Raw genomic sequence first — 22,926 nt, 5'->3', positions numbered from 1 at the left:
CAAACTCTTTCTGTGGGTTTTTAGGCGTGCACCCACATACATAGCAGACAATTGCACTCTACTCCTGTAGAGTTTTCCCTTTCCAAGCAAAGGATGGGGTCTCCTGGTTGCAATAGTGTCCCAGAAATGAGGGCCAATATTCAGAACCAGCAATCTTCTAAACTTGTACTTAAAACAACTGCTTATTCTCTACAAATATGATACAGGTCATCTGTTGCTGCTTTTAGCATTAGCTCAAGGAATGATCTAGAGAACACAGGCCTCTCTCTCTCACTGCAGGACATCCAGGGTTTTCAAGTTCTCTGGAATGTATGTTTCTATATTTTAATCAAGATCTACATTCTTAAAGCTTAGCACCATTTTTGGTAAATCATGCTGAAAGCATTTGGCGTCTTCCTGGCATGAAGTCAAGACTTTAAAAGAAAGGATGGGTGGCTGGCTGGCTGGCTGGCTGGCTGGCTGGCTGGCTGGCTGGCTGGATGGATGGATGGATGGATGGAAGGATGATGGATAGATGATAGATAGATAGATAGATAGATAGATAGATAGATAGATAGATAGATAGATAGACAGACAGACAGACAGACAGACAGACAGACGACAGACAGATGCATAGATACATAGATAGAAAAAAATCCATCTACTTTTTAATGTCGTTAACAGATAGATAGTGGGAAACATATATTTGCACATTTGCTCACCTCAGTTGGGATTTCCAGCCTCACAATGACAATGATTTAAAACCCTACATATTTCTGGCAAGTATACTGCATTTAAGTGACATAGAGACATTGTTATAAACCATGTCTCCCTTCTGATGGAATGTAACCTCTATAAGACTTTGGCTTAGTCAAGAGCCATTCCTTGGGGTAATGTGAATGGGCATTTACATGATAGTTGGCATTTTCTGGAGGTTCCTGATTTCCTCTCTCCAAACTCTAGTTAGAATTTAAATTCATAGATTAAAAAAAAATCCCACGTTGGGGCAAGGCTGTCATGTGGCTTTCCCACTTCTCTTTATGAACTCATTTTAAAAAATCATGGCAATAAGTTCAGGATAGTTAAATCACAAAACTCTGAAACTATTAAGGCCGGTAGCAATCTGTTGATCATTTTCACATCATGGTTTGTAGAATCTCATGGCATTATTCACTATGCAATATAAAGCATCTTTATTTTTATTTATTAAATTTCTACACTACCCATCTGACTTAATGACTTTAGGCAGTTTAGGACATCTTAACTTCTGATGTACTGCCATAGTGATGACTGGATGCTATTGTAGGATGTGGGATAATCTTTGCCCATTTTCATTATTATTAACTGAAAGAAATCTGACTGAATCTGAATATTCCTATTGAAATAAAATGGCATGCAGGAGATTGTTCCTTTTTTTAGGATAAATATTCCTGGTGTTATGTCATTAGAGGAGAATGTCTATAACCAAAAAAGGGGGAAGAGCTAGCTAGTTTAAAACATAGATATACTAACAAAACAAAACAATTATGATCAAGATTTTTGCAGTTTCTCCAGTTTCTAAAAGACAGGTCTCTATTCTATAGTTCTTCCTTTTGAAGTCAATAGGAGTAACCAGGCTAATATATCAGGCTCTGTTTGCCCACAGCTCAGCAAAACCAAAATTCCTGCAAGCAATTTAAGATATCAATCCTGCATTCCTTTACCTTGGAGTAAGGACCAGTACATCTGTAGGACCTGTTGCTAAATGAACATGCATTGGGTTTTTGCTATAGAGATACTCCTCAGCTTGCTACCACAATTGAGCCCAAACTTTCTTTTGTTAAGTGAGACAGTTGTTTGTTAAGTGAGTTTTGCCCTGTTTCATGCTCTTTCTTGCCACAGTTATTAAGTAAATCACTACAGTTGTTAAGTTACTAACAGGATCCAGTTAGGTGAATCTGATTTCCCCATTGACTTTGCTTGCCAGAAAGTCCCAAAAGGTGATCACGTGACCCCAGGACACTGCAACCCATCATAAATATGAATCAGTTGCCAAGTGTCTGAATTTTGATCATGTGACCATGGGGATGCTGCAACAGTAAGTGTAACTATGAAACCTGATTCATAAGTCACTTTGTTCAGTGTAACTTTGAATGGTCACTAAATGAACTGTTATAAGTCAAGGACTACCTGTACTGTTTGTAAGGAACTGGCTTGGCATTCTATAAATGAGGCTTATGACCCCAGTGGTGTTTAGGTTCCATTGATGAAATACACAACCTCATTTCATGAATATTCAAATGTAAGTCCATTCAAGCTATATGTTAAGCTCAACTAGTGCACTGTAATGTCAAAGAAAGGGGCCATTGATGTCAAATGGACTGGACTTCCAATCAGTATTCTAAAATTAAGGCATGACTGACAGATTTAGCGAGGTGATAGAGTCAAAAGGACCTTAGGGTAAGTTAAGGGGGGAAACCCCCACAGAAAAACATATTATATCTAACCCTGGAACTCTGCTAAAACTCCTTCAATGGAGGAGGTGACTTCAGATATCTTAGTTGTTCCCTATGACAGATTACAGATCAGATCCTTGACTTCATCTACACTTCATTGATTGGGTTGCTTGAATGAAAAAAAAAAGGGATTCATCGACCTCTTAGATCCCTGTTTTTTTGTTGTCCCCTGACACACAAGCCTTATTAGAACTTTGTCATTAATAAGGTACATGGGGTTATAGGCTTAGACAGCTACCACTAGGCATTTTCTGAACTTTGGTCTCAGGAAGTCCTGCTATTCAATGTACCCACAGAAAAACCCTTCTGGTTTTTTTTGTTAGTTGAAAAGTCCTATAGACCCATCAGGACCCCATGGACAATGTTCCTCCAGGCCTTCCTGTCCTCTACCATCCCCTGGGAGTCCATTTAAGTTCACAGCTATATTGAAATACAGATCATGTCTGCAGGGGGGATGATATTTTGATATATATATCATTTGTACTGATATTTATTTATCAGTACAAATACAACACACAGACATATATATATATATATATATATATATGTGTGTGTGTGTGTGTGTGTGTGTGTGTTGTATTTGTACTGATAAATAAATAATAGTGACCTTCCTCCCATATTTAGACATACCAGGGGTTGTAACACAAATACATACATATATATATATATACATTAGCAGTAGATATATTTCAGGGTCATCTGTTTCTAGATTGCCTCAATATTGCCCAGTATATATATAATACTGGGCAATATTGAGGCAATCTAGAAACAGATGACCCTGAAATATATCTACTGCTAATGTTGATGGCAAGATTAGATTTTAGCTTCAATGGGGCATAGATGTCATCCACTCTGGACAAATGAACAAACTCTCATAACCTGAACCAAGATCCTAAGGATGTGACTATTACACAGAGGTCACACATTGTGCCATTTTAAATAGGTGTTTTCATAAGGAGGCTGAGTCAAGACCCCAGATCTCCCATATCTGAAAGCATAGACCTTCTGCTTCTCCCGTGCTCACCTTCCCCAGTGCTAAATAAGGTTGGTTGCTGAACTACACTCTTATCCCACCCACCCCTCCTCTTTATTATCCTTCTGGCAAATAGTTGTGATTCTAGTGAAGGAAAATACTCCTCAAAATCTTCAAGGTGGTATGCGGGGGGGGGGGGGGCCCGCAGGGGGCGCAGAATAGGTGAGGAAGAAGTAAAGCAGGAGAAAACATGTTTTAAGTAGTTGGTAGCTGCAAGGCCTCAACTAAGGCAAATAACTGGCCAACCGGCTTTTTGTTTGCCATATTATAAAATCCATCCCGTATTAAAATTCTTGCATACTTAACACAGGGCTGAAAGGAGTAATATGAAGCAATAGGTTCTTTTTTCTCTTCCCCCTCCCTCCCAATTCCCTTTCTGGTCCAGGGTGGACATTCCATTCCTGGCAAAGGCTCTTCTTTCAAGAGCTGAATGCAAACTGGCACTTGGGTGAGAGAGCTGTATCCTCACTTTGGAGCTAGCCTTGACCATGACTATGCAGCCCATTTGACCTTGGCATCACCAGCTTCGGGTGTGATTGTAGAGAAAGAAAAAGCCTTGATCTCTGGCAACCCCACCAGCGTTGATCCTCCCTTAAGTGTCTTTTGGCTCCATGTATAGATAAACAAGGTGTCATTTCCAGTCTAGACAGGCAGCCTAATGACCAACAATAAAGGCATGAAAAGGAAGCACCCCAAGTTTAGCCTTTTTCTTTCTTTTGTATGGAGGGCTTTGAATAAGGTCTTAACTGCAGCCCCCTACTTTTTTTATAGGTAAAGGCCCCTCTCTCCAATTTCCACCATTTCCTAGTTCTGTACTGCTTGCACTTGGAAGTTGGTTGTTTTAGAGGTTTTCTAAAGTTCTCCTTTTATGGAAAGAGAAGAATGTGAAAAAGAGAGAGAAACTGAGAAAAACAGATGCATAGTATCTCTACCTCAAAGTAATTCAATGGGACAGATTTCCAGGTAAGAGTGTGTGTGTGTGTGTGTGTGTGTGTGTGTGTTTATCTGCATGTATATTGGAACTTTAGTTGCTCCAATGGTTGCACTGTTTTCCATCTTCCCTGCCCCTTCCTTTAAATCCACAAAATAGTTTTTGCAATAACTTATTAGTAAAAGTCCTAGAGGGAGCAAGTGACTGACTATACTAGTGACATAAGAGAACTAGATTTCATCTGCATGAAAACCCTGCACACTATCACGGAGCAAAGTTTGTAGCCACAGATCTCTCCACAAAAACAATCTCATCCCAGGAATCAAGTAAGTTTCAAAGACGTTTTAAAAGCAACACGTGATTGCTTCTTCTAAGAGAGGATCACATAGTTGCAAAGGAGATATCTGGAATCTGGCAATGATGAAGATTGGATTTGTTTTCCATGTGTAATTAATTTAATTGTGGAATGCCTAAGATAAGTTTGAAAAAGAAATAGTTTAAAGGTGATGCCTCATGAGGCTTCAAGGTAAGACCCATTGAAATCAATGAGATCAGTTTCCACAAAACTGACCTCATTTAGAAGATCAGTTTAGAATGAAACAGATTGTCCTCAAAAAAATAGTAATCAATGAAAGGAAGAACACGCAAAGAGAATTATTCTCATTATTTTGTCTTCATTAGTCTTACTTCCCTGAAGACCCAGTGAACTGGTTTACATATCAATCCCGCAGGAGACGGACAGCCTCTGCTGGCAGTGCTGGGGAAAACGTAGTTACACCATAAGCATTTAACTCTTAAGGGCACATTGGGAGAACCTTTAGGCAAAATCATTGAATTGGAAAAAGGGAGGAAGAGGTGGAGGAGGAAGGAGAAGGAGAAGGAGAAAGAAGAATAATCCTTGCAGGAGTCAAGTATTTAGGCATGCTCTGTATATCTTTTGCTTTTTACAGTACATAATGTTCTTCCTCTTTAATCTCTTTTCCATCACGGTTCCTATGAACTACTCACGTTTGCAATATTCAGCCTTTTGGATAATTTAGTTTAATCGAATCATTTTCATTACTTTGGTGCTCATGTGAACATTTATCCATAAAATATATAGTGGTAGCTTCAGAGATTTCCAGGAAAGCTATCAAAATGTTTGCATGGTGCCAATAGATCTCAGAGCTTTGATATGCCTGTCGTTACATTAAATTAGTAAGACAGTGATTTGGGTCACGAATTGAGACTTTTCTTTCCTTTCTTTTCCTAACCATAATTAGGCCAATTTTAAAAAGTGGTGGAGATCTAGAACTCAAAATCTGTTTAAAGTTAGGCTTATTCATTGGAAGGTTACGTTTTTAAATGCTTTTTGGAGGTGAATAACTCGTTTTCCCAAACACACATACTTCTAAATAGTTGGTAGTTTAATTGCTTGGGGAGAGTAATCTAGAAAGCAGCATTATTGCGGACTGAGTTCCACCCCTTCTCCTCCTGCTCTTTCTCCGCAAAAGCTAGTTTAGGAGAGGGTGAAGCACCAGGGGATGCTAGGCTAAGATCCATGCGGAAGCTAGAGCGATGTGCCAGCCAAAAACTGGAGTGCCTATTTAGAACTGCTGAGAGTTATCACGAACAAAGCTTCAGAAAGCATCCAAGGTGGGGGTGGGGGAGCTCTTTTCTCTCCCGCAAGAGCTGGGGTGTCTTTCAAGACCTTCATTTGCATAAGATGAAGAAGCCATTTCATAACCTAGGCAGTGACCTTGAACTGGCCAAAGCGCCCTCCGATTCCCAGATTTTCTGGAGTTCCTTTTCTCTCCATCCCACCCCGAGATAAGTTGGTGAACAACGGCTCGCTCGGCAGAAAGAACCATATTTTCTTTTTTGTTTTTCCTTTTTTTCCTTTTAAGTCCGTAGTCGATCTTCCTCTAGCGCGGAGGTGAGAGTTTAGAAACAGTTGCTGCTTTTTTTTCCCCTCCTGTTGCAGTTCTTCTTTTGGGAGGACGGGTTGGTGGCGGCCTCGCTGCATTTTCTTTTCCTTTATTCCTCGAAGAAAGCTGTCGTGGATATTGGGGAGACGGTGGATATTGGGGAGACGGATATTGGGGAAACTTGGCTGAAGCTGTTTAAACTCGCTTTGAGGGGCATCAGGTGTGTAAGGGATCAGTGAGAGGGGGTCGTTCAACTTGTCCTACTTAACAAAAGAAAAGAAAAGAAAGAGTGGGGATTAAGTTCTTCCACTTTCTTTAAATTCGTGATTTAAAATACAATAGCGGGGGAGTAAAGTATGGTACAATAATAGAATAGAATAGAATAGAATTCTTTATTGGCCAAGTGTGATTGGACACATGAGGAATTTGTCTTTGGTGCAAATGCTCTCTGTACATAAAGAAAAATAAAATAAAGCCCCTGATTTAAACTACTAGGATATTTCATTTTCAGAAACTGCAATGGTGATTATTGTCTTGCATCAGTAAGTGGGATACGTGCCCCCTCTCCCGCACCCGCCTCTTGTATCTTTCGGCTTCAGCACAACTTGGACTGGATGTTTGAATAATTCCTGCACAGTTCAGTGAATTTTCTCTCCAGGAACAGCTCTCTGGGATTCAAATCTATGCAAGCTTTGCAGTCAACCACTCTCACCGCTCAGCGACGCATATACGGGGTTTAAACCCAGAAACCATTTTTCATGAAGGTAAGGGACTTTACTCCCTCACTGCAGGCAGGATGGCAGGTCTCGGTTGTGGACCCGAAAACTGGTTTCTTCATTTTTGGTTTCATTCCTTTCCTTTCCAATAGTTCACCCTAAGAACGCTGGAATCTTTGAAATAAAATCCCCACCGAGCAAACTTTTCTCCCCCTGTCCAGTTTGGGGAGCTGCTAAATCAATCAGACCTTCTTCTAATCTAAAGGCTATAATAGCTGGGGGGGGGGGGTTATGATTCAGAAGGAAGCAGAAATACCAGGTCGTTTCTCCTTGGAGGGGGGGGGGAGATAGTCTTGATTATTTGAATAGCACGTGCTGGTTATCTTATTATTAAAGTCTAGATGAGTCAAGATCATGATTCACTTTGCCTGCCTAGCTACCTACCCACCTACCTCCGAAGAATATCCCCGGCGGTAAACACCAGCGCCTTGTGAACAGTTCAGCAGCTTTAAATCCCACTGAGGTCAATGAGATCGCGAAGGTCTAACGGTGAGTAGGAGTGAAATCACAGGCGTCTCGCGCGGTAAATTAACTTGGAAAACGTTTGGCGCTTGGCTGCCAGCGAGGGTTAGCTTTGGTGGAGGACGGGCGTGTGTTTGTAAAAGAGAGAGAAAGAGGGGGCGAGAGAGGAAGAGGGAGAAAGACAGAGGGAGAGAAGGCGAAAGAGAGAGGGAGAGAGAGAGAAGGAGAAAGAGAGAAGGGGGAGAGAGAGAGGGATGAGGACCTTCACACAAGTACAGTTCTTCTCCCAAAGCCCTGAAGAGGTCGGAGGGGTTTCTTGGAGCGCCTGGGAGCTGGCGTTTCTCGGCCACCCTTAGCAAGAGAACAAAGCCCACGCGGGCTAGCAGGGAGCGGAAAGGAGACCGTCACGCCAAAGAACAAACCCACCAGCTCAAATGTAGGAGCAATCCGGATTACATATTTATTAGGTTGCCCAACGATTTCACCGCGCTGGAAAAGGGGTCTCCAGTTTGAACTCGGGTCCTGCGAAGAGCTGCTTTGCAGCCCTTGAAAAAGATTCAAAGTTGGGGCGGGGGAATCCTCTCTTAAGAATGCCTCAGCCCGGGTTCAACTGGATATAGAGTCCTCGCACCGAAGCAGACACCCAGGGAGGCAAATGGAAGGCCGAGGAGCTTCCTTTAACAACCAAGAAATAAAAGGGCTTATTTCTTTTTTTAGTTCTCCTTCCCGGGGCTGGCCACTCTCTCCACATAGCTAGAGAAGCGGTTGTTGTTGTTAGTTGCGAAGTCGTGTCCGACCCATCGCGACCCCATGGACAACGTTCCTCCAGGTCTTCCTGTCCTCTACCATCTTCTGGAGTCCATTTACGCCTACTGCTTAGGTGACTCCATCCAGACACCTCATTCTCTGTCGTCCCCTTTTTCTTTTGCCCTCAATCTTTCCCAGCATTAGGCTCTTCTCCAGTGAGCCTTTCCTCATGGACAGTACCAAAAGGGGGAAGCGGTAGTGTTTCCTAATGGGTGGGGAGGGAAGCTCGTGCTGAATCCTCCAGGGTTTGAACGGCCTGGAGTAGCGCTTTGAAAGCGTGCAAGGGGAGATTCTGTTGCTTGGTTCACTTGGTTTATCCGGAGGGATGAGAGAGCAGAAGTCCTTCAGGAGCATTCCTGCAAAATGAAAGTTACTGGTATTGGGGTATTTACGGTAAATGAGCCGTCGGGTCTTGGAAATAGTGTCTACAGTACAAATTTCTCTTTTGTGGAAAAGAAAAGTAACATTCCCACAAACTAAGCAACTCTTTTCCTTTGTACTCAAAAGCTGTTGAGATGGATTTTTTTCCTGAATTCCTTTTGTTTTTTTGAAGGGTCTCTGAGACTTATCTGACTTTTTTTTTAAGAACCCCCCCACCTCCCCCAGCAGTTTTCTTTCCCAAAAGCACTAACGCTTTGGAGGAACAATTCCCTTCCCCTGCCCTGTAACCAGGACGTGATAAAACCCTGATTCCTCCTCGAATTACAGTTCTGGAATTAAAAGAGCCAGAAAGAGTTCCTGGCAGTTAGGACAGGTGAGATCAAGGAGAGGGGGGAAGTCTCCGAGCCCCTTTGTTCAGTGGGTCTCATTGCAAAAGGGGGGATCCCCCTGGCAAGACCGCAGAAGGGACTGGCTTGTTTCCTCTCATCCTCTTTCTTTCTTTCTTTCTTTCTTTCTTTCTTTCTTTCTTTCTTTCTCTACTTCTAGAGGGGGGGGGAATCTTCCTCTCAGGAAGGAAATTCTTCTAACTGCAAACGTTGCTTCTCCTATTGAAACCAAACAAGGTTTTAAAAAGGAAGAAAGTGGAAGAATTTTCTCAGAGAGGATTTGCAATTCCTCCGCCCCTATGAAGACGAGCCTGTTGTGATTACATTCATTCCTCTTCCTAAAGAGCCTGTAAACTTTACATGACACAATATCTAATAGGGATTTATTAGGGATATATTGTCAATTTCAGCGGATTCAATTAATGAAAACACAGTTTAATTTTTGTCAGCTGCTTAAAGGGAGTTTTAATGTGTCTGGGGGGGGGAAGAGAGGTGTCAATCCTTTGTGGGGGGAAAAGAATTGATATACATATTTTCTTTACAATACTTCTGGTTTCTCAAGGCGGTGCTTAATACGCGTTTTATTTTGTGTGTGTGTGTGTGTGCGCGCGCGCGCGCGCGCGCAAGAACCCGCCCGACGGACAGAACTTCGTGTTGCGTTCCCGTCTCAAATTGCGAAAGGTGGGTGGCACCCTTTCTTAACGCAAGTTGGCGCTCACGTGACCCCTTCCAGACCAATCGGGTGGACCTTTAGGTTTAACTATGTTTAATGTCAGATAGCAATAAACTAGAAGCTCTTGGTCAGGCCCGCGGAAATGGGCGAACATAATCTCCTTAATCCTGGGTTTGTGGGACCGTTGGTGAACATCCATACGGGAGACACCTTCTACTTTCCCAATTTCCGAGCCTCCGGAGGACAACTACCCGGCTTGCCGTCTCTCTCCTACCCAAGACGGGACAATGTCTGTTCTTTGCCCTGGGCATCCTCGGAGCCCTGCAACGGATATCCCCAGCCCTACCTCAGCAGCCCCGTGTCCATTAACCCTTCCTTCAGCCGAGCCTGCGACCTAGCTAGAGTGGAAGAGAGCAAGTGCTACTATAGGGAGGCGTGCTCGGAAAACGCGCCCCTCAAAAGGGAAGAGAGAGTTAGGGACGCTGCCTTGATGCCCCTCGAGTCGGGCATCCCCCACGGAATGAGCGGCAATTTCGGCAAATTTGATTATCCGGCTCCTGAGGCGGCGGTGTCCCATGACCCCCCTTCTTGTCAGTCGTTGGAGTCAGACTCCAGCAGCTCTTTGCTCAATGAAGGGAACAAGGGCGCAACCAACGAGCCGTCCGCACTGGTCTCCCCTCTCAACCAAGGAAGCAATCTGTCCGCTGGGGGTAAGATCCTGCGCCTGGGAGAAAAAGAGTCGGCTCTTCGTAAAGCAAAGCAAAACGGATTTATGCAACGCCTTCTTCCCTTCCCTTCCCTCCTTTTTCCTCCCTTTCCTACCTCTCCCTCCGGGCTGGGAAAGTCTGCTCCAAATTCCAGGAAATTAGCAGCTGGGCTGCGCCCGCCCGCCAGCCTGCCGATTTGTACCGAAGCCACTAGGGGTAGCCCTCAAATGCCTCGCGCTTTATTAGGAGGTGCTTCTTTTAAAAGGGGGAAAAAGCCTATAAACATGTAAATATCCCATAAAAAAAAGGGATCGCGAGGGCCCAAGCAGACAGACGGGAAGGCGATTTCCTTTGCCTTTTTCTCTCCCTCCCCCTCCCCAATCTCTAGGCAGCTTCTGGCCGTCTCCGGAGCGGCCGGGCGAGGTGGCGCTGGTCGGGATGACACTTTCTTTCTCGATTTATTAAAAGTTCACAGGCGCCCTTTCTTAGTCCGCGGGGAAAAATCCCCATCAAGGGCGGGGGTGTTGAGGGGTGGGTGTTATTTGTTAACTCTGGTAGACGCGAAGCTGTTCCAGAGGATCACCCGGACCGGTTCCTTCTGGAAGAAGGGGGTCTAAGTTCTATCTAGAACTTGATCCTCCAACCTCGCCGTCTCCCCACGAACAGTCCAGCGCTTACAGCCAGCAAACCGGGGAGACGCCGGTGCCTGGATAAAGAGACGCCACGAACCATAATAGCACGTCCTCCGGTTAGACGCTTGTTTTTTCCCGTCGGAAACTCTTCCGGGAAGAGGGATCGGTTCGGTTTTCCCTTGCGGCAGCGGGTAAAATCCGGTCTCGGGCTTTAGGACTCTGTAACCCCCTCGCCCCGAAAGTTCTCCCAAAGTAGCTTTCGAAAACTGCCAGCCCCTGGGGTTCCTTAAGTCCGTTGCCTATCGAGGTATGGAAACTTTTATACCGCTGATGGCCTTGTTCTGTTTATCTGATCGGTTTTTAAAATAAGAGATTGGGACTCTTTCCTTCTTAACATTCCTTCCCAAACAACAATTGTGGGCAATGTCTGTGCTTCCCTTCCCCCTCCCCCCCTCTCCCTCCTTGTAAGAGAATATCAGCTAGGTTTTAACCTCTAATTATTTTTCCAGATCCCTGCAGTTTTGAGAACTTTGTTTTGCTTAAGGGTGGGTGATAATGTTGGACGTAACATCCCTAGAGTTTGGCACTGAAGAAGTATGTGGAATCTGTCTGAGAAGTGAGTCAAAGGAGAGAAGGACCCCTTCTGAGACACGCTCCTTCTCTCTCTCTCTCTCTCTCTCTCTCTCACTCACTCACTCACTCTCTCGCGCGCTCTGCATATTAAATCTCCTTTTCCATCCCCTCTTCTTAGGTGCTCCCTGGTATCCGATGCACACGAGGTCCCGCAAAAAGCGAAAGCCCTACTCCAAGCTGCAACTAGCGGAGCTGGAAGGTGAATTTATGGTCAACGAGTTCATTACCCGCCAAAGAAGGAGAGAACTTTCCGACCGGCTAAATCTGAGCGACCAGCAGGTGAAGATCTGGTTCCAGAACCGACGGATGAAAAAGAAAAGACTTCTTTTGAGGGAGCAAGCGCTTTCTTTCTTTTAGAGCTGCTCCCAACTGTGGGGAAAACCGCTAAAGACTCTTCTAAGCCTTCATGGTAGCTGACGGACTCGGGACTCTTAGCTGGTGTGATTGAGGTTTTATTTCCCTTCAATGATGATAATGTTATTAATATTAATCAGTATCCTTTTTTTTTTCAAAATGCCGGCAGTAGGCGTGAGGGTGGGGGTTGTGTGTGCGTGAGAGGGAGAGAGAGCGCGGGAGAGCGAGAGAGAAAGCGAGAGTGTGAATATGAGAAAATGTTTTTCTTCCGCTCCTAAATCTGTAGGGAAGCGCTTAGAATGGGAATGCGCAGATACCAGGGACCGCCTCCCTCGGTCCGCCTGGGTTCTTGCAGCTAAAAAAGACTTGCCAGCCAGGGACGGGAGTGCTCCGTGAATGCCATTTCAACTGGATGGTTATTGGCTTGGGCAAGCCGCCACACGCAGAGCGCTTTCCCGAACAAGCCCCAGAGGCTGCCCCCGTTTTCTCTTTACCTGGCTCTCTGGCGGTAGGGTTGGGTTTAGCTCGTCGGCAGGGAGAGGCGGAGAAGGAAGGAGGGTCGAGGAAGGACTCGCTGCCCGCTGCTCGGCGGGGGGAGGGGTGGGGGAGCTCCTGTTGGGATTTTGTTATTCGCTGGAGAGGAAGGGGGGGGGAAAGCACGCGTGGATGTGACCATCGTCTGAATTCACTCGGAACCATTCTCCCGGAGGCTTGGCGAGCCAGGTTTGGTCAGAACTGGCTTTCAAGGCGAGATTCGGGGAGAGGCGACTGTGGTACCCAGGTGAGCTGAATCTCTCCGTCTCTAACGGCGCAGATGGTACAGATCATCTACCCAGCTGTCTGTCTCTACCCATGGAGGGTGGGGGATCTCAGGCAATCGAAGGGGGGCTGGTGCTACTCGGGAGTTATTGTCCTGAAAGTCACTGCGGCAGGAGAGTGGGACCGTTCACTCAGCCTCCACCGATATACAGAGCGGTTCACGGGCTACCATTATCTATAGGTACGTGTATGTGCGTGTGTATGTATGTGGAGGGGGGGTTGTCTTTAGCGAGATGCATTGCTAAAGTTTGTTTGTTTGTTTGTTTTTAAAAGGAAAATTCTTAAGGAAGTTACCTCATTTATGGTATGTGTTTCTTTTATCCGAGAACGGAGCCTTTTGGAGGCTGCCTTCCTTGCAATCTCCCCCACCCCCACCCGCGCTTTCTGTTCCCTGCCTGTCTCTCTAGCTCCCCTAATAGAATGCTTAACAATAATGTCAATTTGTGCTTTAATAATAGCTCGGTTGAAGGAGAGGTTGTGCTGTTTATTGTGCCGTTCTATTTATTGACGATTAAGAAGGTTGTGAGAAGGGGGGGTGGCCCCTCCTTTTTTATATACATTAACCACAGTGGCAGCCCCTTGGAACTAATTAAGCTATTAATAGCGTTTCCCGCTTGCACGAAAGATGCCCTCTAATATTAGCGCACTTATCAATGATTTCTGTGGTTAAATGAACAAAAGAAAAGGGGGGGGGTGTTCCCCGTCTCCTATCACTCCCCTCTTTTAATATCTCTTGTATTGACACTGCGAAGCACAGAATAAGAGGAAAAGCAGTATCTAAGCCCTGTTGTCCCCCCTCTCAAAATGCAAGAGATTTCTGTCTGCGCGTGCATGCCCCTTACTCTCTGTTCGAGATCTCTGTTCCAGCGTGCGCGCTTGAATTTTTTCATTCCCGATTTGCCATAGATAGCAGCTGCCAACTGTGAATATTTATGGAGTGTGCAGCGTTATTTCTCTCCTTTTTCTGACCCACCCACCAGCCCGCCCGCATGCATGCATGCATGCAGGGCTGGCACTTTAGAATCCACTTGTGCAGATAGGGGTGGTTTCCACCCAGCTCTGCAAGTCTGCCACCCACTCTCCCTCTTTCATCTGCATTTTTCCCCCTTACCACCTAGAGCAGGACAGGAGAGAGAGGAAAGCACAAGGGCGGGCGCTAGTTGTTTCTTTGTCGGTCATTTGTGTTGTTGGTGGCCGGGTTATCACTTCCTAAAGAAAGTGGCAATTTGTTTTTCTAACAACTGCCAGGTTTTGGAGGTTTCTTCTTTCCTCTGAGAGGAGCAGCGGGTCCTCTCTTCCCCACCCCACCCCAGTTTTGCTGCTTTCATTTCATAATTACACTCCCACGACAACCGCCATAGTGGGCTTTGCGGAGACTCTGGGTACTAGCGCCGGCTTCTTGGCAGGGACGTTCACGGTCACGGCTGGGAACAGGAATTCCTCGCCTTTACGATCTGCAGACTAGTCTTTCAAATGCCTTTGGCCGCCACCCCCTTCCCTAGGAGCCTTAAAAAAAAACCTCAGGCCTGTACGTATGCTTTTTTAGCCGGCCCGCCTCATCCTTCTGCAGGGGACTGGAGGACGCTCTCTAATGTCTATCCCCCTTTCTTCAGGAAGGCACACCTTCTGCAGGCTTCACAAACACACACACACACGCACACACACACGCACACACACACATCGACAAAAGAGGGGAAGTTCCACCTGGCTGTGACCTGAAAGCGATAGAGATCCTAGAATAGTGGTGTGCAGCAAATGTATATGTGTTTATGGCTATTCTCCCGCCGCCCTGTAATGAAGGCGCTTTGGAATGGTGGGAAGACGTATGGAGTCCTACTTATTTCCTTCGAGGACTGCAAAACCAAAGGTTCCTTTCCTCTCTCCTTCCTTTCAGCAGCGGCTGACCCGAAAAATCCCTTTTGCCCTGATTCGGCTTTCTTGTTTATCCTGAAAAGCGTGGGCCTGTGGTTTGTGTGGAGTGTGTGCGGGCTTAAAACAGAGGGGAGAAAGAGCGGGAGAGGGAGGGAGGGAGAGAGGGAGAGATAGATAGAGAGAGAGAGAGAGAGAGAGAGAGAGAGAAAGGGGGAGAGAGAGAGATGAGAGGGAGAGAGATGAGAGAGATGAGAGAGAGAGAGAGAGAGAGAGAGAGAGAGAGAGAGAGAGAGAGAGAGAGAGAGAGAGAGAGAGATATGCCCTCGAGCCACTGCGGTATAATGCGATATTGGCATTGTATAAATGAGATAAGGTAGCCTTGGCCGCAGCGCGGGTGGGGAACAGGACAGCGGGTGAGAGTTATCAATATTGCCTTAGATTTATTATCTCGAGGGTCTCCCGCCCAGCTCGCGACGCCTTGTAACCCGGGGCTAATGTTAACTCGCCGCGAGGGTGTATTTGAAAGTGGGCAGCTTTACCAGGCACCGCTCGGCTTACAGTCAGCGTAAGCAGGCGCGCTTAGGTAAATCCTGCCATCCGGGGAAGGAGAAGAAGGAGTGCTGTGCCCATAAGGGGGACTGGCTGCCTTGCTCATACACTATTTCACAGTCCCAGGGCAGTTGCGCTCTCCCTGAGCTTGGAAACCCCAGACATCAGCAAAAAAAAAAAAAAAAAGAACTTAAACCCAAGCTTTCCTCCTGCGGACCCAAGGCTACCCCTGCTTCCCTATTTGGAGGAGGAGGAGGAGAAGGGGTGAGTGGGGTGGATTGAGGGAGGGAGGGGCCGATCCACTAAAAACAAAGGCGCTGAAATATATGCAATATTCTCTTCCTGACTGAACTCAAGTATTCTTCTATGTCGATTTTGTTGGTCTTGTGCTCGTCGCCGGTGTCCGTGTGTCCGTGTGTGTCCGAGGTCTCCCTCGTTCCTTCCGGCTAGTGAATTTCTCGCAGTTATTACATAGCTATCGCTCGCGGTAGAGTCCCAATGTAAATTGTTTCTTACCCCAAGCATATTATACGTAGGGCCCTATGCAAATGGCTGTTACATAGCACGTTTCCCCGGCTTTATATAGTCATGTATTCTTCCCCCCTCCTTTCATAATAATGATAAAGATGACAATAAATTGAATGTATTATTATGTGATTTGTGATAATAAATAAAATGGCTCAAATCTCCACTTGGTGATTTATTACCGAATGAGGACGAATTTTAAAAAAGGTTAGTACAGTAGGGCTTTTTATAAAGATAATGAAACCTTTGGAGGCTTATGTAGAGAATATATTTTCCTTTTAAAAAAAGTAATAGATACATAAACCATGCTGTTAAAATAGAGAGGCAGCCTCGGGAGCATCAAGCAATCCAAGAAGATAAGCAGAGAAATTTATCTCAGTTGTTAAAAGTACTTTAATGAGAATATATTGAGGGTGGGGGGAGGGAAGATGGAATTCTTGCGCGCGCTCCTGTTATTGGAAAGATATATTTTAGGGGGAAAACACGTCTGGTCCCTAATTGGTGGGTGAGTAACAAAACATATGCCACAATTGAAACCTACCAGTCATTGATGTCTCTAAATTTAGAAGGACGTCAGATAAACCTGCTGCTGTCGGATTTGCTAGGAGCGCTGTGCAGTGTAAATATGGGAAGGAAGGAAGGAAGGAAGGAAGGAAGGAAGGAAGGAAGGAAGAAAGAAAGAAAGAAAGAAAGAAAGAAAGAAAGAAAGAAAGAAAGAAAGAAAGAAAGAAAGAAAGAAAGGATGTGATCAAGAGTTCCCTGCATTATTCTTTTTAATTAGTCTGGCATGCCATTCCTTCCGCTGCTTCTATACCGAACCCGGAGTTTAAACGGAGTGGCGTTGCCCACTTTTGAGGCCGAGTTGTAGAAGAGAGGAAACCAATGCAACCCCCCCCCCCCCTTGAGAACATGCACAGCACTTGAACACGAAGAGGGACGCCCATAATGGGATATCCTTAAAGGAAAGGAAAGGCAGCAATTCCTCCTGTGGGATTCTGCTCCAGTTTGACCCCCTCCTATATGGGCTCACTTTTTCCTCCCAGCTTCCTTTTGCCCAGATCACAGGATCTGGGGGCTTTCTGGAAGAAACAAGCCCGCATTCATTGGGAATGAAAGTGATTGGATCAGACCAAATACGAAAGCCTGGCAATTTTATTTGGTGGGGAATCCCTTCTTCCTCACTCACCCAGCCCCTTTATGATCTGACCTGCTGCCAACTTATCTGGGTGGCAAGGGAAATCTAGGAGTCACCGGGATCCATAAAGTTAAGATCTTTGGGCTTCCAAAAAAGAAAAAAAGAAATCCCTAAACGTTTTGATTTTACTGGCTGAAATGTTAATTGATAAAATATCCCTTGGGCAAATAGTACCTTAAGTGGTGTGCACAAGATCCTTCTGCCAGCATCTGCTCATTTACTCTAAAAGCATCTTAATCAGTACCCACAACCAGGAGCGTTGTTAAAACAGCCTCTCCAACAGCTGGAAGGACTGTTTCAGAATTCGCAACCACCACCACCCCACCCGCCCCAGGGAAAAATACTTTAAACTATAGGATGAGGCTGCAAACATATGCGTGTGTGTAAAATTAATAGGAATCGCTACAGGGGTTTGAAGGAGGGGTGAATCAACAGTTTAAATATTAAATAAACATAGAGGGAAAAGATGATATCCTTGTTCGGAGGTCTCTAGTGCCCTTTTAAGGTAAGGACCTACTTTTGCACTTTGACAGCTTGGTAGGGTTCAGCCCATTTCATTGAGCTTTCCCTCTCAATGGAACAGCTTTTTTTTCCCCTTTCAATTTTTAAAAAAAAAAGCTTTCTCTGCAGCTCAGCCCTAAATAAGGCTCGGGATAAATCACACAAAATCTGGACGTTTTCAGTAAGATGCTAGTCCTGCAAACTTTGGCAGGAAAAGAATTCCTGGTTTATTCTACTTAAGAATCTGAGAAGGACTGAAACAGGAGCTGGTGGCCTAAATTTTAAACCAGGGTAGTTTAGGAGTTCTCTTATTCCCCCCCCCCACTTGCCAGGACCTTAACCCAACAGCCCCAACCTTTTGGGCAATAGGAACCGGTTCTGTAGAGAGCCCCCCCCACGTGGCCCAGAAGGGACATGGTATCACGTGCTGCCTGCATCCCATGAATGGGACATTGCTTGTTTGCGTGGACAGGTTTCTGGCATGCTGTGGGCTGGGTACCAGTCCAAGAACCCTGGCCTTAACCCAACCTTGCTATTTGGAGCAAGTTTTGCAAAGGTCAAAGCTGTTGTGAATAGCTTGCATCAAGCCATCAGCTCAAGAAGACTACTGCTACTGTCCTTGCCCTCTGGTCCTGATCTGGGGGGGGGGGCGGGGGAGAGAAGGGATCGTTTTCTCCTGCAGAGCTCTTACTCAGTGTGTTAAATGTTGACTGAGCACTTTGAACATCCACAAGAGCTGTGCTCTTTCTATATAACCCACACGTTTATTGTCATTACTATCACATCAGCAGATTCATCCTGGCAAACCTGGAATAGCCTCACAGGCCTCATAGAATTCTGGGTGAGTTACTTCCAAGTAAACATAGCAAGGGCCAGCAACTTCCACCCCAGGGCTTTCTTTCAACTTTCTCACTGGGGGCGGGGGGGGGGATCTAATAAGTAAATAAATGCGAGCAGGCATACTCTGCCTGATCCGCCAGGAGCTCTTATTCACAGTCGTGAAAATCAGCTGGAGACTTGCTTTTTTGGCCTCCCCGGGATGCAGATTTCACGGACAAACCAAGGTAGCCTGTCTCTGCGGCTTCCACTTTAATTCCACCCCCGTGATGGGAGATAAAAGTTACCACCCAAACACCACACTTCCTCTCGGGTTCACTTTGAGGTGGGTGGCAGCTGAGGACAGCTTAGAAAATAACAAGGCGGCTAAAGACTTAGGCGGAAATCAGTAGGCCCCTGGCCCCTGGCCAACACATCTGAACGGTATATAGTAGCATAAATTGTGTAGAAAACGGTGTGTCGGTTCACCTTGAAGCAGGAATGCTTGGTTCCAAAGATGCTTAAGCGTTCATCCAAATAGATAAAACTTATTTATTACCAGTGAGTGGTTGGACAAATTGTTGCTAGCAGTAAAAATGCGTATTGTTTTCCCGAGCCCGGCTGGCTGCTGCTTCTTTTTATGTAGGGGTGTATTTCATAGCTACGGCTTTAAAATGAATTCATTAGGAAGCGGAAAGTATATCTCGCTGCTGCCCATCCCGCCCACCCCATCTCTAGAATTGCTAGGAGTAATTCTGCTTTCTGGGGAAGCAAGGGGGGGGGAGAGACAGGGTGCTCATTAAGGCACTTTTTGCTGGGGTGGAAAATCCCCAAGAGAAAGGGAAGGGGACAATAAAGAGTGCGTGTTTTTGATCTCTGAAGAGTCTTCACAGTCACATTTTTAATAGAAACGATCCCCAAAGAGATCCAAAGGGAGAAGTACCTTTAAGGCAAAGCTTTTGCTTAAAGATGGTTTAAAGACAGCGACCCCAAATACAGAAGCAGAAACAGGGGGCAGCTTCTGCTGCGATGAGAGGCAAAAATGGATTTAAAAAATCCCAGAAACCTATGCAATGAAGGAAGATATATATTTAATGTCAACCCCTATAACACCAGCTGCTCTTTGGAAGTGCTGCTATAATACTGTTTGTCCTGCCACGAATACCACTCCCCCACCCATCGATCTGCCCTGCAACAGGCATTCCCCCAACTTACTACAGATGTGTTGAGCTGTGGAAGAAATGGAAGAAGCAGTCCATCAAACAAACAAAAAAAGGGGGGGCAATTACGGAGATAGCTAGTCCAATCGTCTCATCCTTGTGCTTTGACAACCCCAAATTGGAATCCACATGTCTAAACTGCTGATAATTTGCAACGTGTTCAGGGCAGAAAAGAAAAGTGAAATACTGTCTAGGGCACTCCTGAAATGTAAGGGTATCTTATGAGGAGCATTGATTTGCTTAGAGTTGGCATATCTTGGGTTTGAGCTCCTTGGAAGACCCAGGACCCAGCTTTCAGCCTTTGATCCAGTGGTGACGTTAAAAGAACAGTGCAAGGAGTCTCATTCTGCGTCTCTGGCATTTCGGAAAGAACGGAGAACCTGTGGAGAAAATGGAAAATACAATGCAGTTGACTTTTAAGTTGCTCCAAAATTTATATACACATGTATACTTCAAACTCCTTTGCTCAATAAGCAAATGGCTGAAGTTATTTGGTATATGCACACGTAACCATTTTCAAAGAGAAGATAGGAATAAGGCACAATTAAGTCTGGGCTGTATGAATACAAAGAGGATGATGGTGGTGGTGATGAAGATGAAAATGATGATGATTCTTAAAGAGACATGTGAATGTATGCAAATACTAAATGCGTTTTCTTTGACCATGTCACTGCTAAATAGTTGTACACAAAAAATTAAATAGCAGTACTGTAGTATTGTTAATTGCAGCAATCAACACCACTCAACTACGGTTTTAAAAATATTAGCCTCCATCCCACTTTAATGGAATTTAATCCTGGGATTTGCATCATCCTAGGAAGGAAGAAAAGGTGGTATAGTGGGAACCGGAGGAGTATATTTAGAATGCATGAAAGAATAATTTGTATGCTGTTTTGAGGTGGCAACGATGGGAAGTGATGTACAATATATATGAAATAGATGTTAGTTTCAAAGGGTTAAACAGGTGGTTTTAATTTGCCCATTAAAATTAGAGGTATGCTTAGTTTTGTCTGCATTCTTTCCAAATGTCCAGTGTGTGTGTGGTGGAGGGGTGAGGATAAGAAAATAATCTTAGGCACCTACAAGCTCCTTTTCCTATTTAACCGTATAGCCCATAGCAGAAGACAGACTTGAGGATAAACGAAGTTTATAGGTAATAACAAGGTAAACTACACCCTTGTTATTATTGTGCTGCCAGTTGAGTCTATGCAGTCCTGTAAGTGCCTACTCAGAAGCAAAATCCACTAAGCTTAAGGAGTCTTTGCTCCTAACTCAACAATGCAATCTGGGCTTATCGCTCAGAAAGCAGCCCCATCCATTCAGTAAGACAACATAGTTATAGTACAAACTTTCGTCCATAGGGCTTGATCTCTGATTATTCTACATAGGATTGCAGTGATATAGTACCAACTGGACTATGGGCATCCAACCTTTTGGCTTGCCTGGGCCTCACTGGGTGAACAGGAATTGTCTCGGGCCACATATTAAATATGTAATATAGTTAATGTATATAAATAACAAACTTCCTTTACTTTTAAAATATTTTTTATTATTTTGTGAGACCATATTACCAGCTGTCTGGGATAACATGCAGCCCATGGGCCGTAGGTCCGACACAGCTGTTCTAAACACAGGTGTTCTGTCTGGAAGACCTAAAGCAAGCTTGTACTCACACCCAGGGACCTTTATGTGGAAAGAACTAAACTAAACTAAACTAAACTAAACTAAACTTTATTCATAAACTAAAGACAGGCAAGCTTGATTCACAGGTGTCAAGATTGTAGATCCTGAGCCCCACCACCCTAACCAGAAATAGCTCACATTAAGCTCACTGGAGTAGTAGTGATTGACAGACACTTGGAAAAAGTGAACACCCACAGAACACCCATAGAATATAGCCACATGCCTTCAGTTGTGTCAGAAGCTGAGTTAAATTTTAGCCCAGCTAGGAACAAATAAAGAATCAGAAGACCATGAGTTCCAGTGTTGCTTTAGATGTAAAGCTCCCGGGGTGACCAAGAGCCAGTCCCTTTTTCTTAGCCCTAAGAAGGAGGCAAGAACAAACCACTTCCAAAAGACATTGACAAGAAAAAAAGGGCCTTGACCAGAAAACTGCAGGAACTAGTCTTAGATAGTCACCAGAAGTCAATGCTGACTGGAAGGTGTGTGAGCATTCGTGCTTGCGTGCATATGTTTAAATCCACACATGTGTCCCCCTACACATCACTAAGAGAAGACAGACTTTTGGAATTATTGCTATGCTTCCTCTTCTCTTCATCCCCAGGTTCTGGAGGAACCTAATGCTTTATTCCAAAGTACATACCTGCCAAACAAAATCAAACTCCCTTTGAAACTCTCCTATGTTGTTAGGTACCCAGTGGTGTTGTGCTTTTTAAGTGATGCCTGCCACAACAATCAATGTGCTTACCTTTAAAAAAAACAGAGTATTTTCTTCTTTTTTATAAGCATTTGCTTCATAAATACTCCATAAAGTCAGAGCAGGCATAATTAGCAGTGCTTACCAACATATGCCACCCATGCCACCCTGGAATCTTTTTGATACTTTGGGGCAGGGAAATAAATAGAATATGAGTAATTAGTTTTAAAGCAAAGCATTTGAAACGGAAAACTTATAGGTAAAGCCTAATGAACTGCAGAAGAGGGTTTTTTTTTTTAAAGAAATAATCTAATTTTTATATGACTTGGTAGGTAGCAGAGGGAGACGTAGCAATATTTTACTGCTGAGAGAATAAATTAATTAATACGTCTGTAGCAACCAACTGCAGTGGCTCCATGGTTGACTGCATTTAAACGAGATATATGTATCAAGCCTCGCTGGTGTTGTTAACAAGAGTGATAATAAAGATGAAAAGATAGGAAAGATAAAAAGATGGGCCTGTTTGTATTCCTTGCAGAAGCCATAAGAGCCTGCTTAGATTATTTTTTTAAGCAAAGCCTTGCGTGATTACACTAGCCAGCTGAGTTCATGAATCAAGACTGCTCCTACTTAGAACAACAGCCCCAGTCAGAATATGTATACCCAGCTGTCTGTCAATATAACTGCATTGTTCTGTACATTTATGCAATTACTTTAGAATAGATGAATCTACATAAAGTTTATCCATAGAGGTGAGATACATATTCTCTTTCTCTCTCTCTCTCTCTCTCTCTCTCTCTCTCTCTCTCTCTCTCTCTCTCTCTTTTCCCCTGTCTCTCTCTGTCTGTCTCTTTCTTTCTCTGTCTCTGTCTCTCTCCCCCTCTGTCTCTCACTCT

General features: G+C 44.6%; 2 protein-coding genes across 2 annotated transcripts in view; both read left to right on the top strand.

Moving 5' to 3' along the window:
- The first annotated feature begins 9,683 nt into the window (after nt 1–9,683).
- Nucleotides 9,684–12,292, top strand: HOXC12 (homeobox C12). The gene is made up of 2 exons (XM_081937268.1): nt 9,684–10,540; nt 11,921–12,292. Exons 1-2 carry the CDS (start codon nt 9,973–9,975, stop codon nt 12,157–12,159), a joined length of 807 nt encoding a protein of 268 aa, XP_081793394.1. The 5' UTR covers nt 9,684–9,972; the 3' UTR covers nt 12,160–12,292.
- A 508-nt stretch (nt 12,293–12,800) lies between these two features.
- The window catches only part of HOXC11 (homeobox C11), a 28,276-nt gene continuing 18,150 nt past the window's right edge, over nt 12,801–22,926 (top strand). Inside the window, exon 1 of the transcript XR_014173774.1 lies at nt 12,801–12,937. The gene's annotated coding sequence lies outside the window, so the exon portion shown is untranslated. The remainder of the gene's footprint in view (nt 12,938–22,926) is intronic.

This window comes from Natrix helvetica (assembly GCF_964273705.1).
Source record: "Natrix helvetica genome assembly, chromosome: 1".
In the NCBI taxonomy this organism is placed as follows: Eukaryota; Metazoa; Chordata; class Lepidosauria; order Squamata; family Natricidae; genus Natrix; species Natrix helvetica.
Note: the sequence above shows the minus strand (reverse complement) of the source record. Positions and strands in the feature narration are given on the sequence as shown.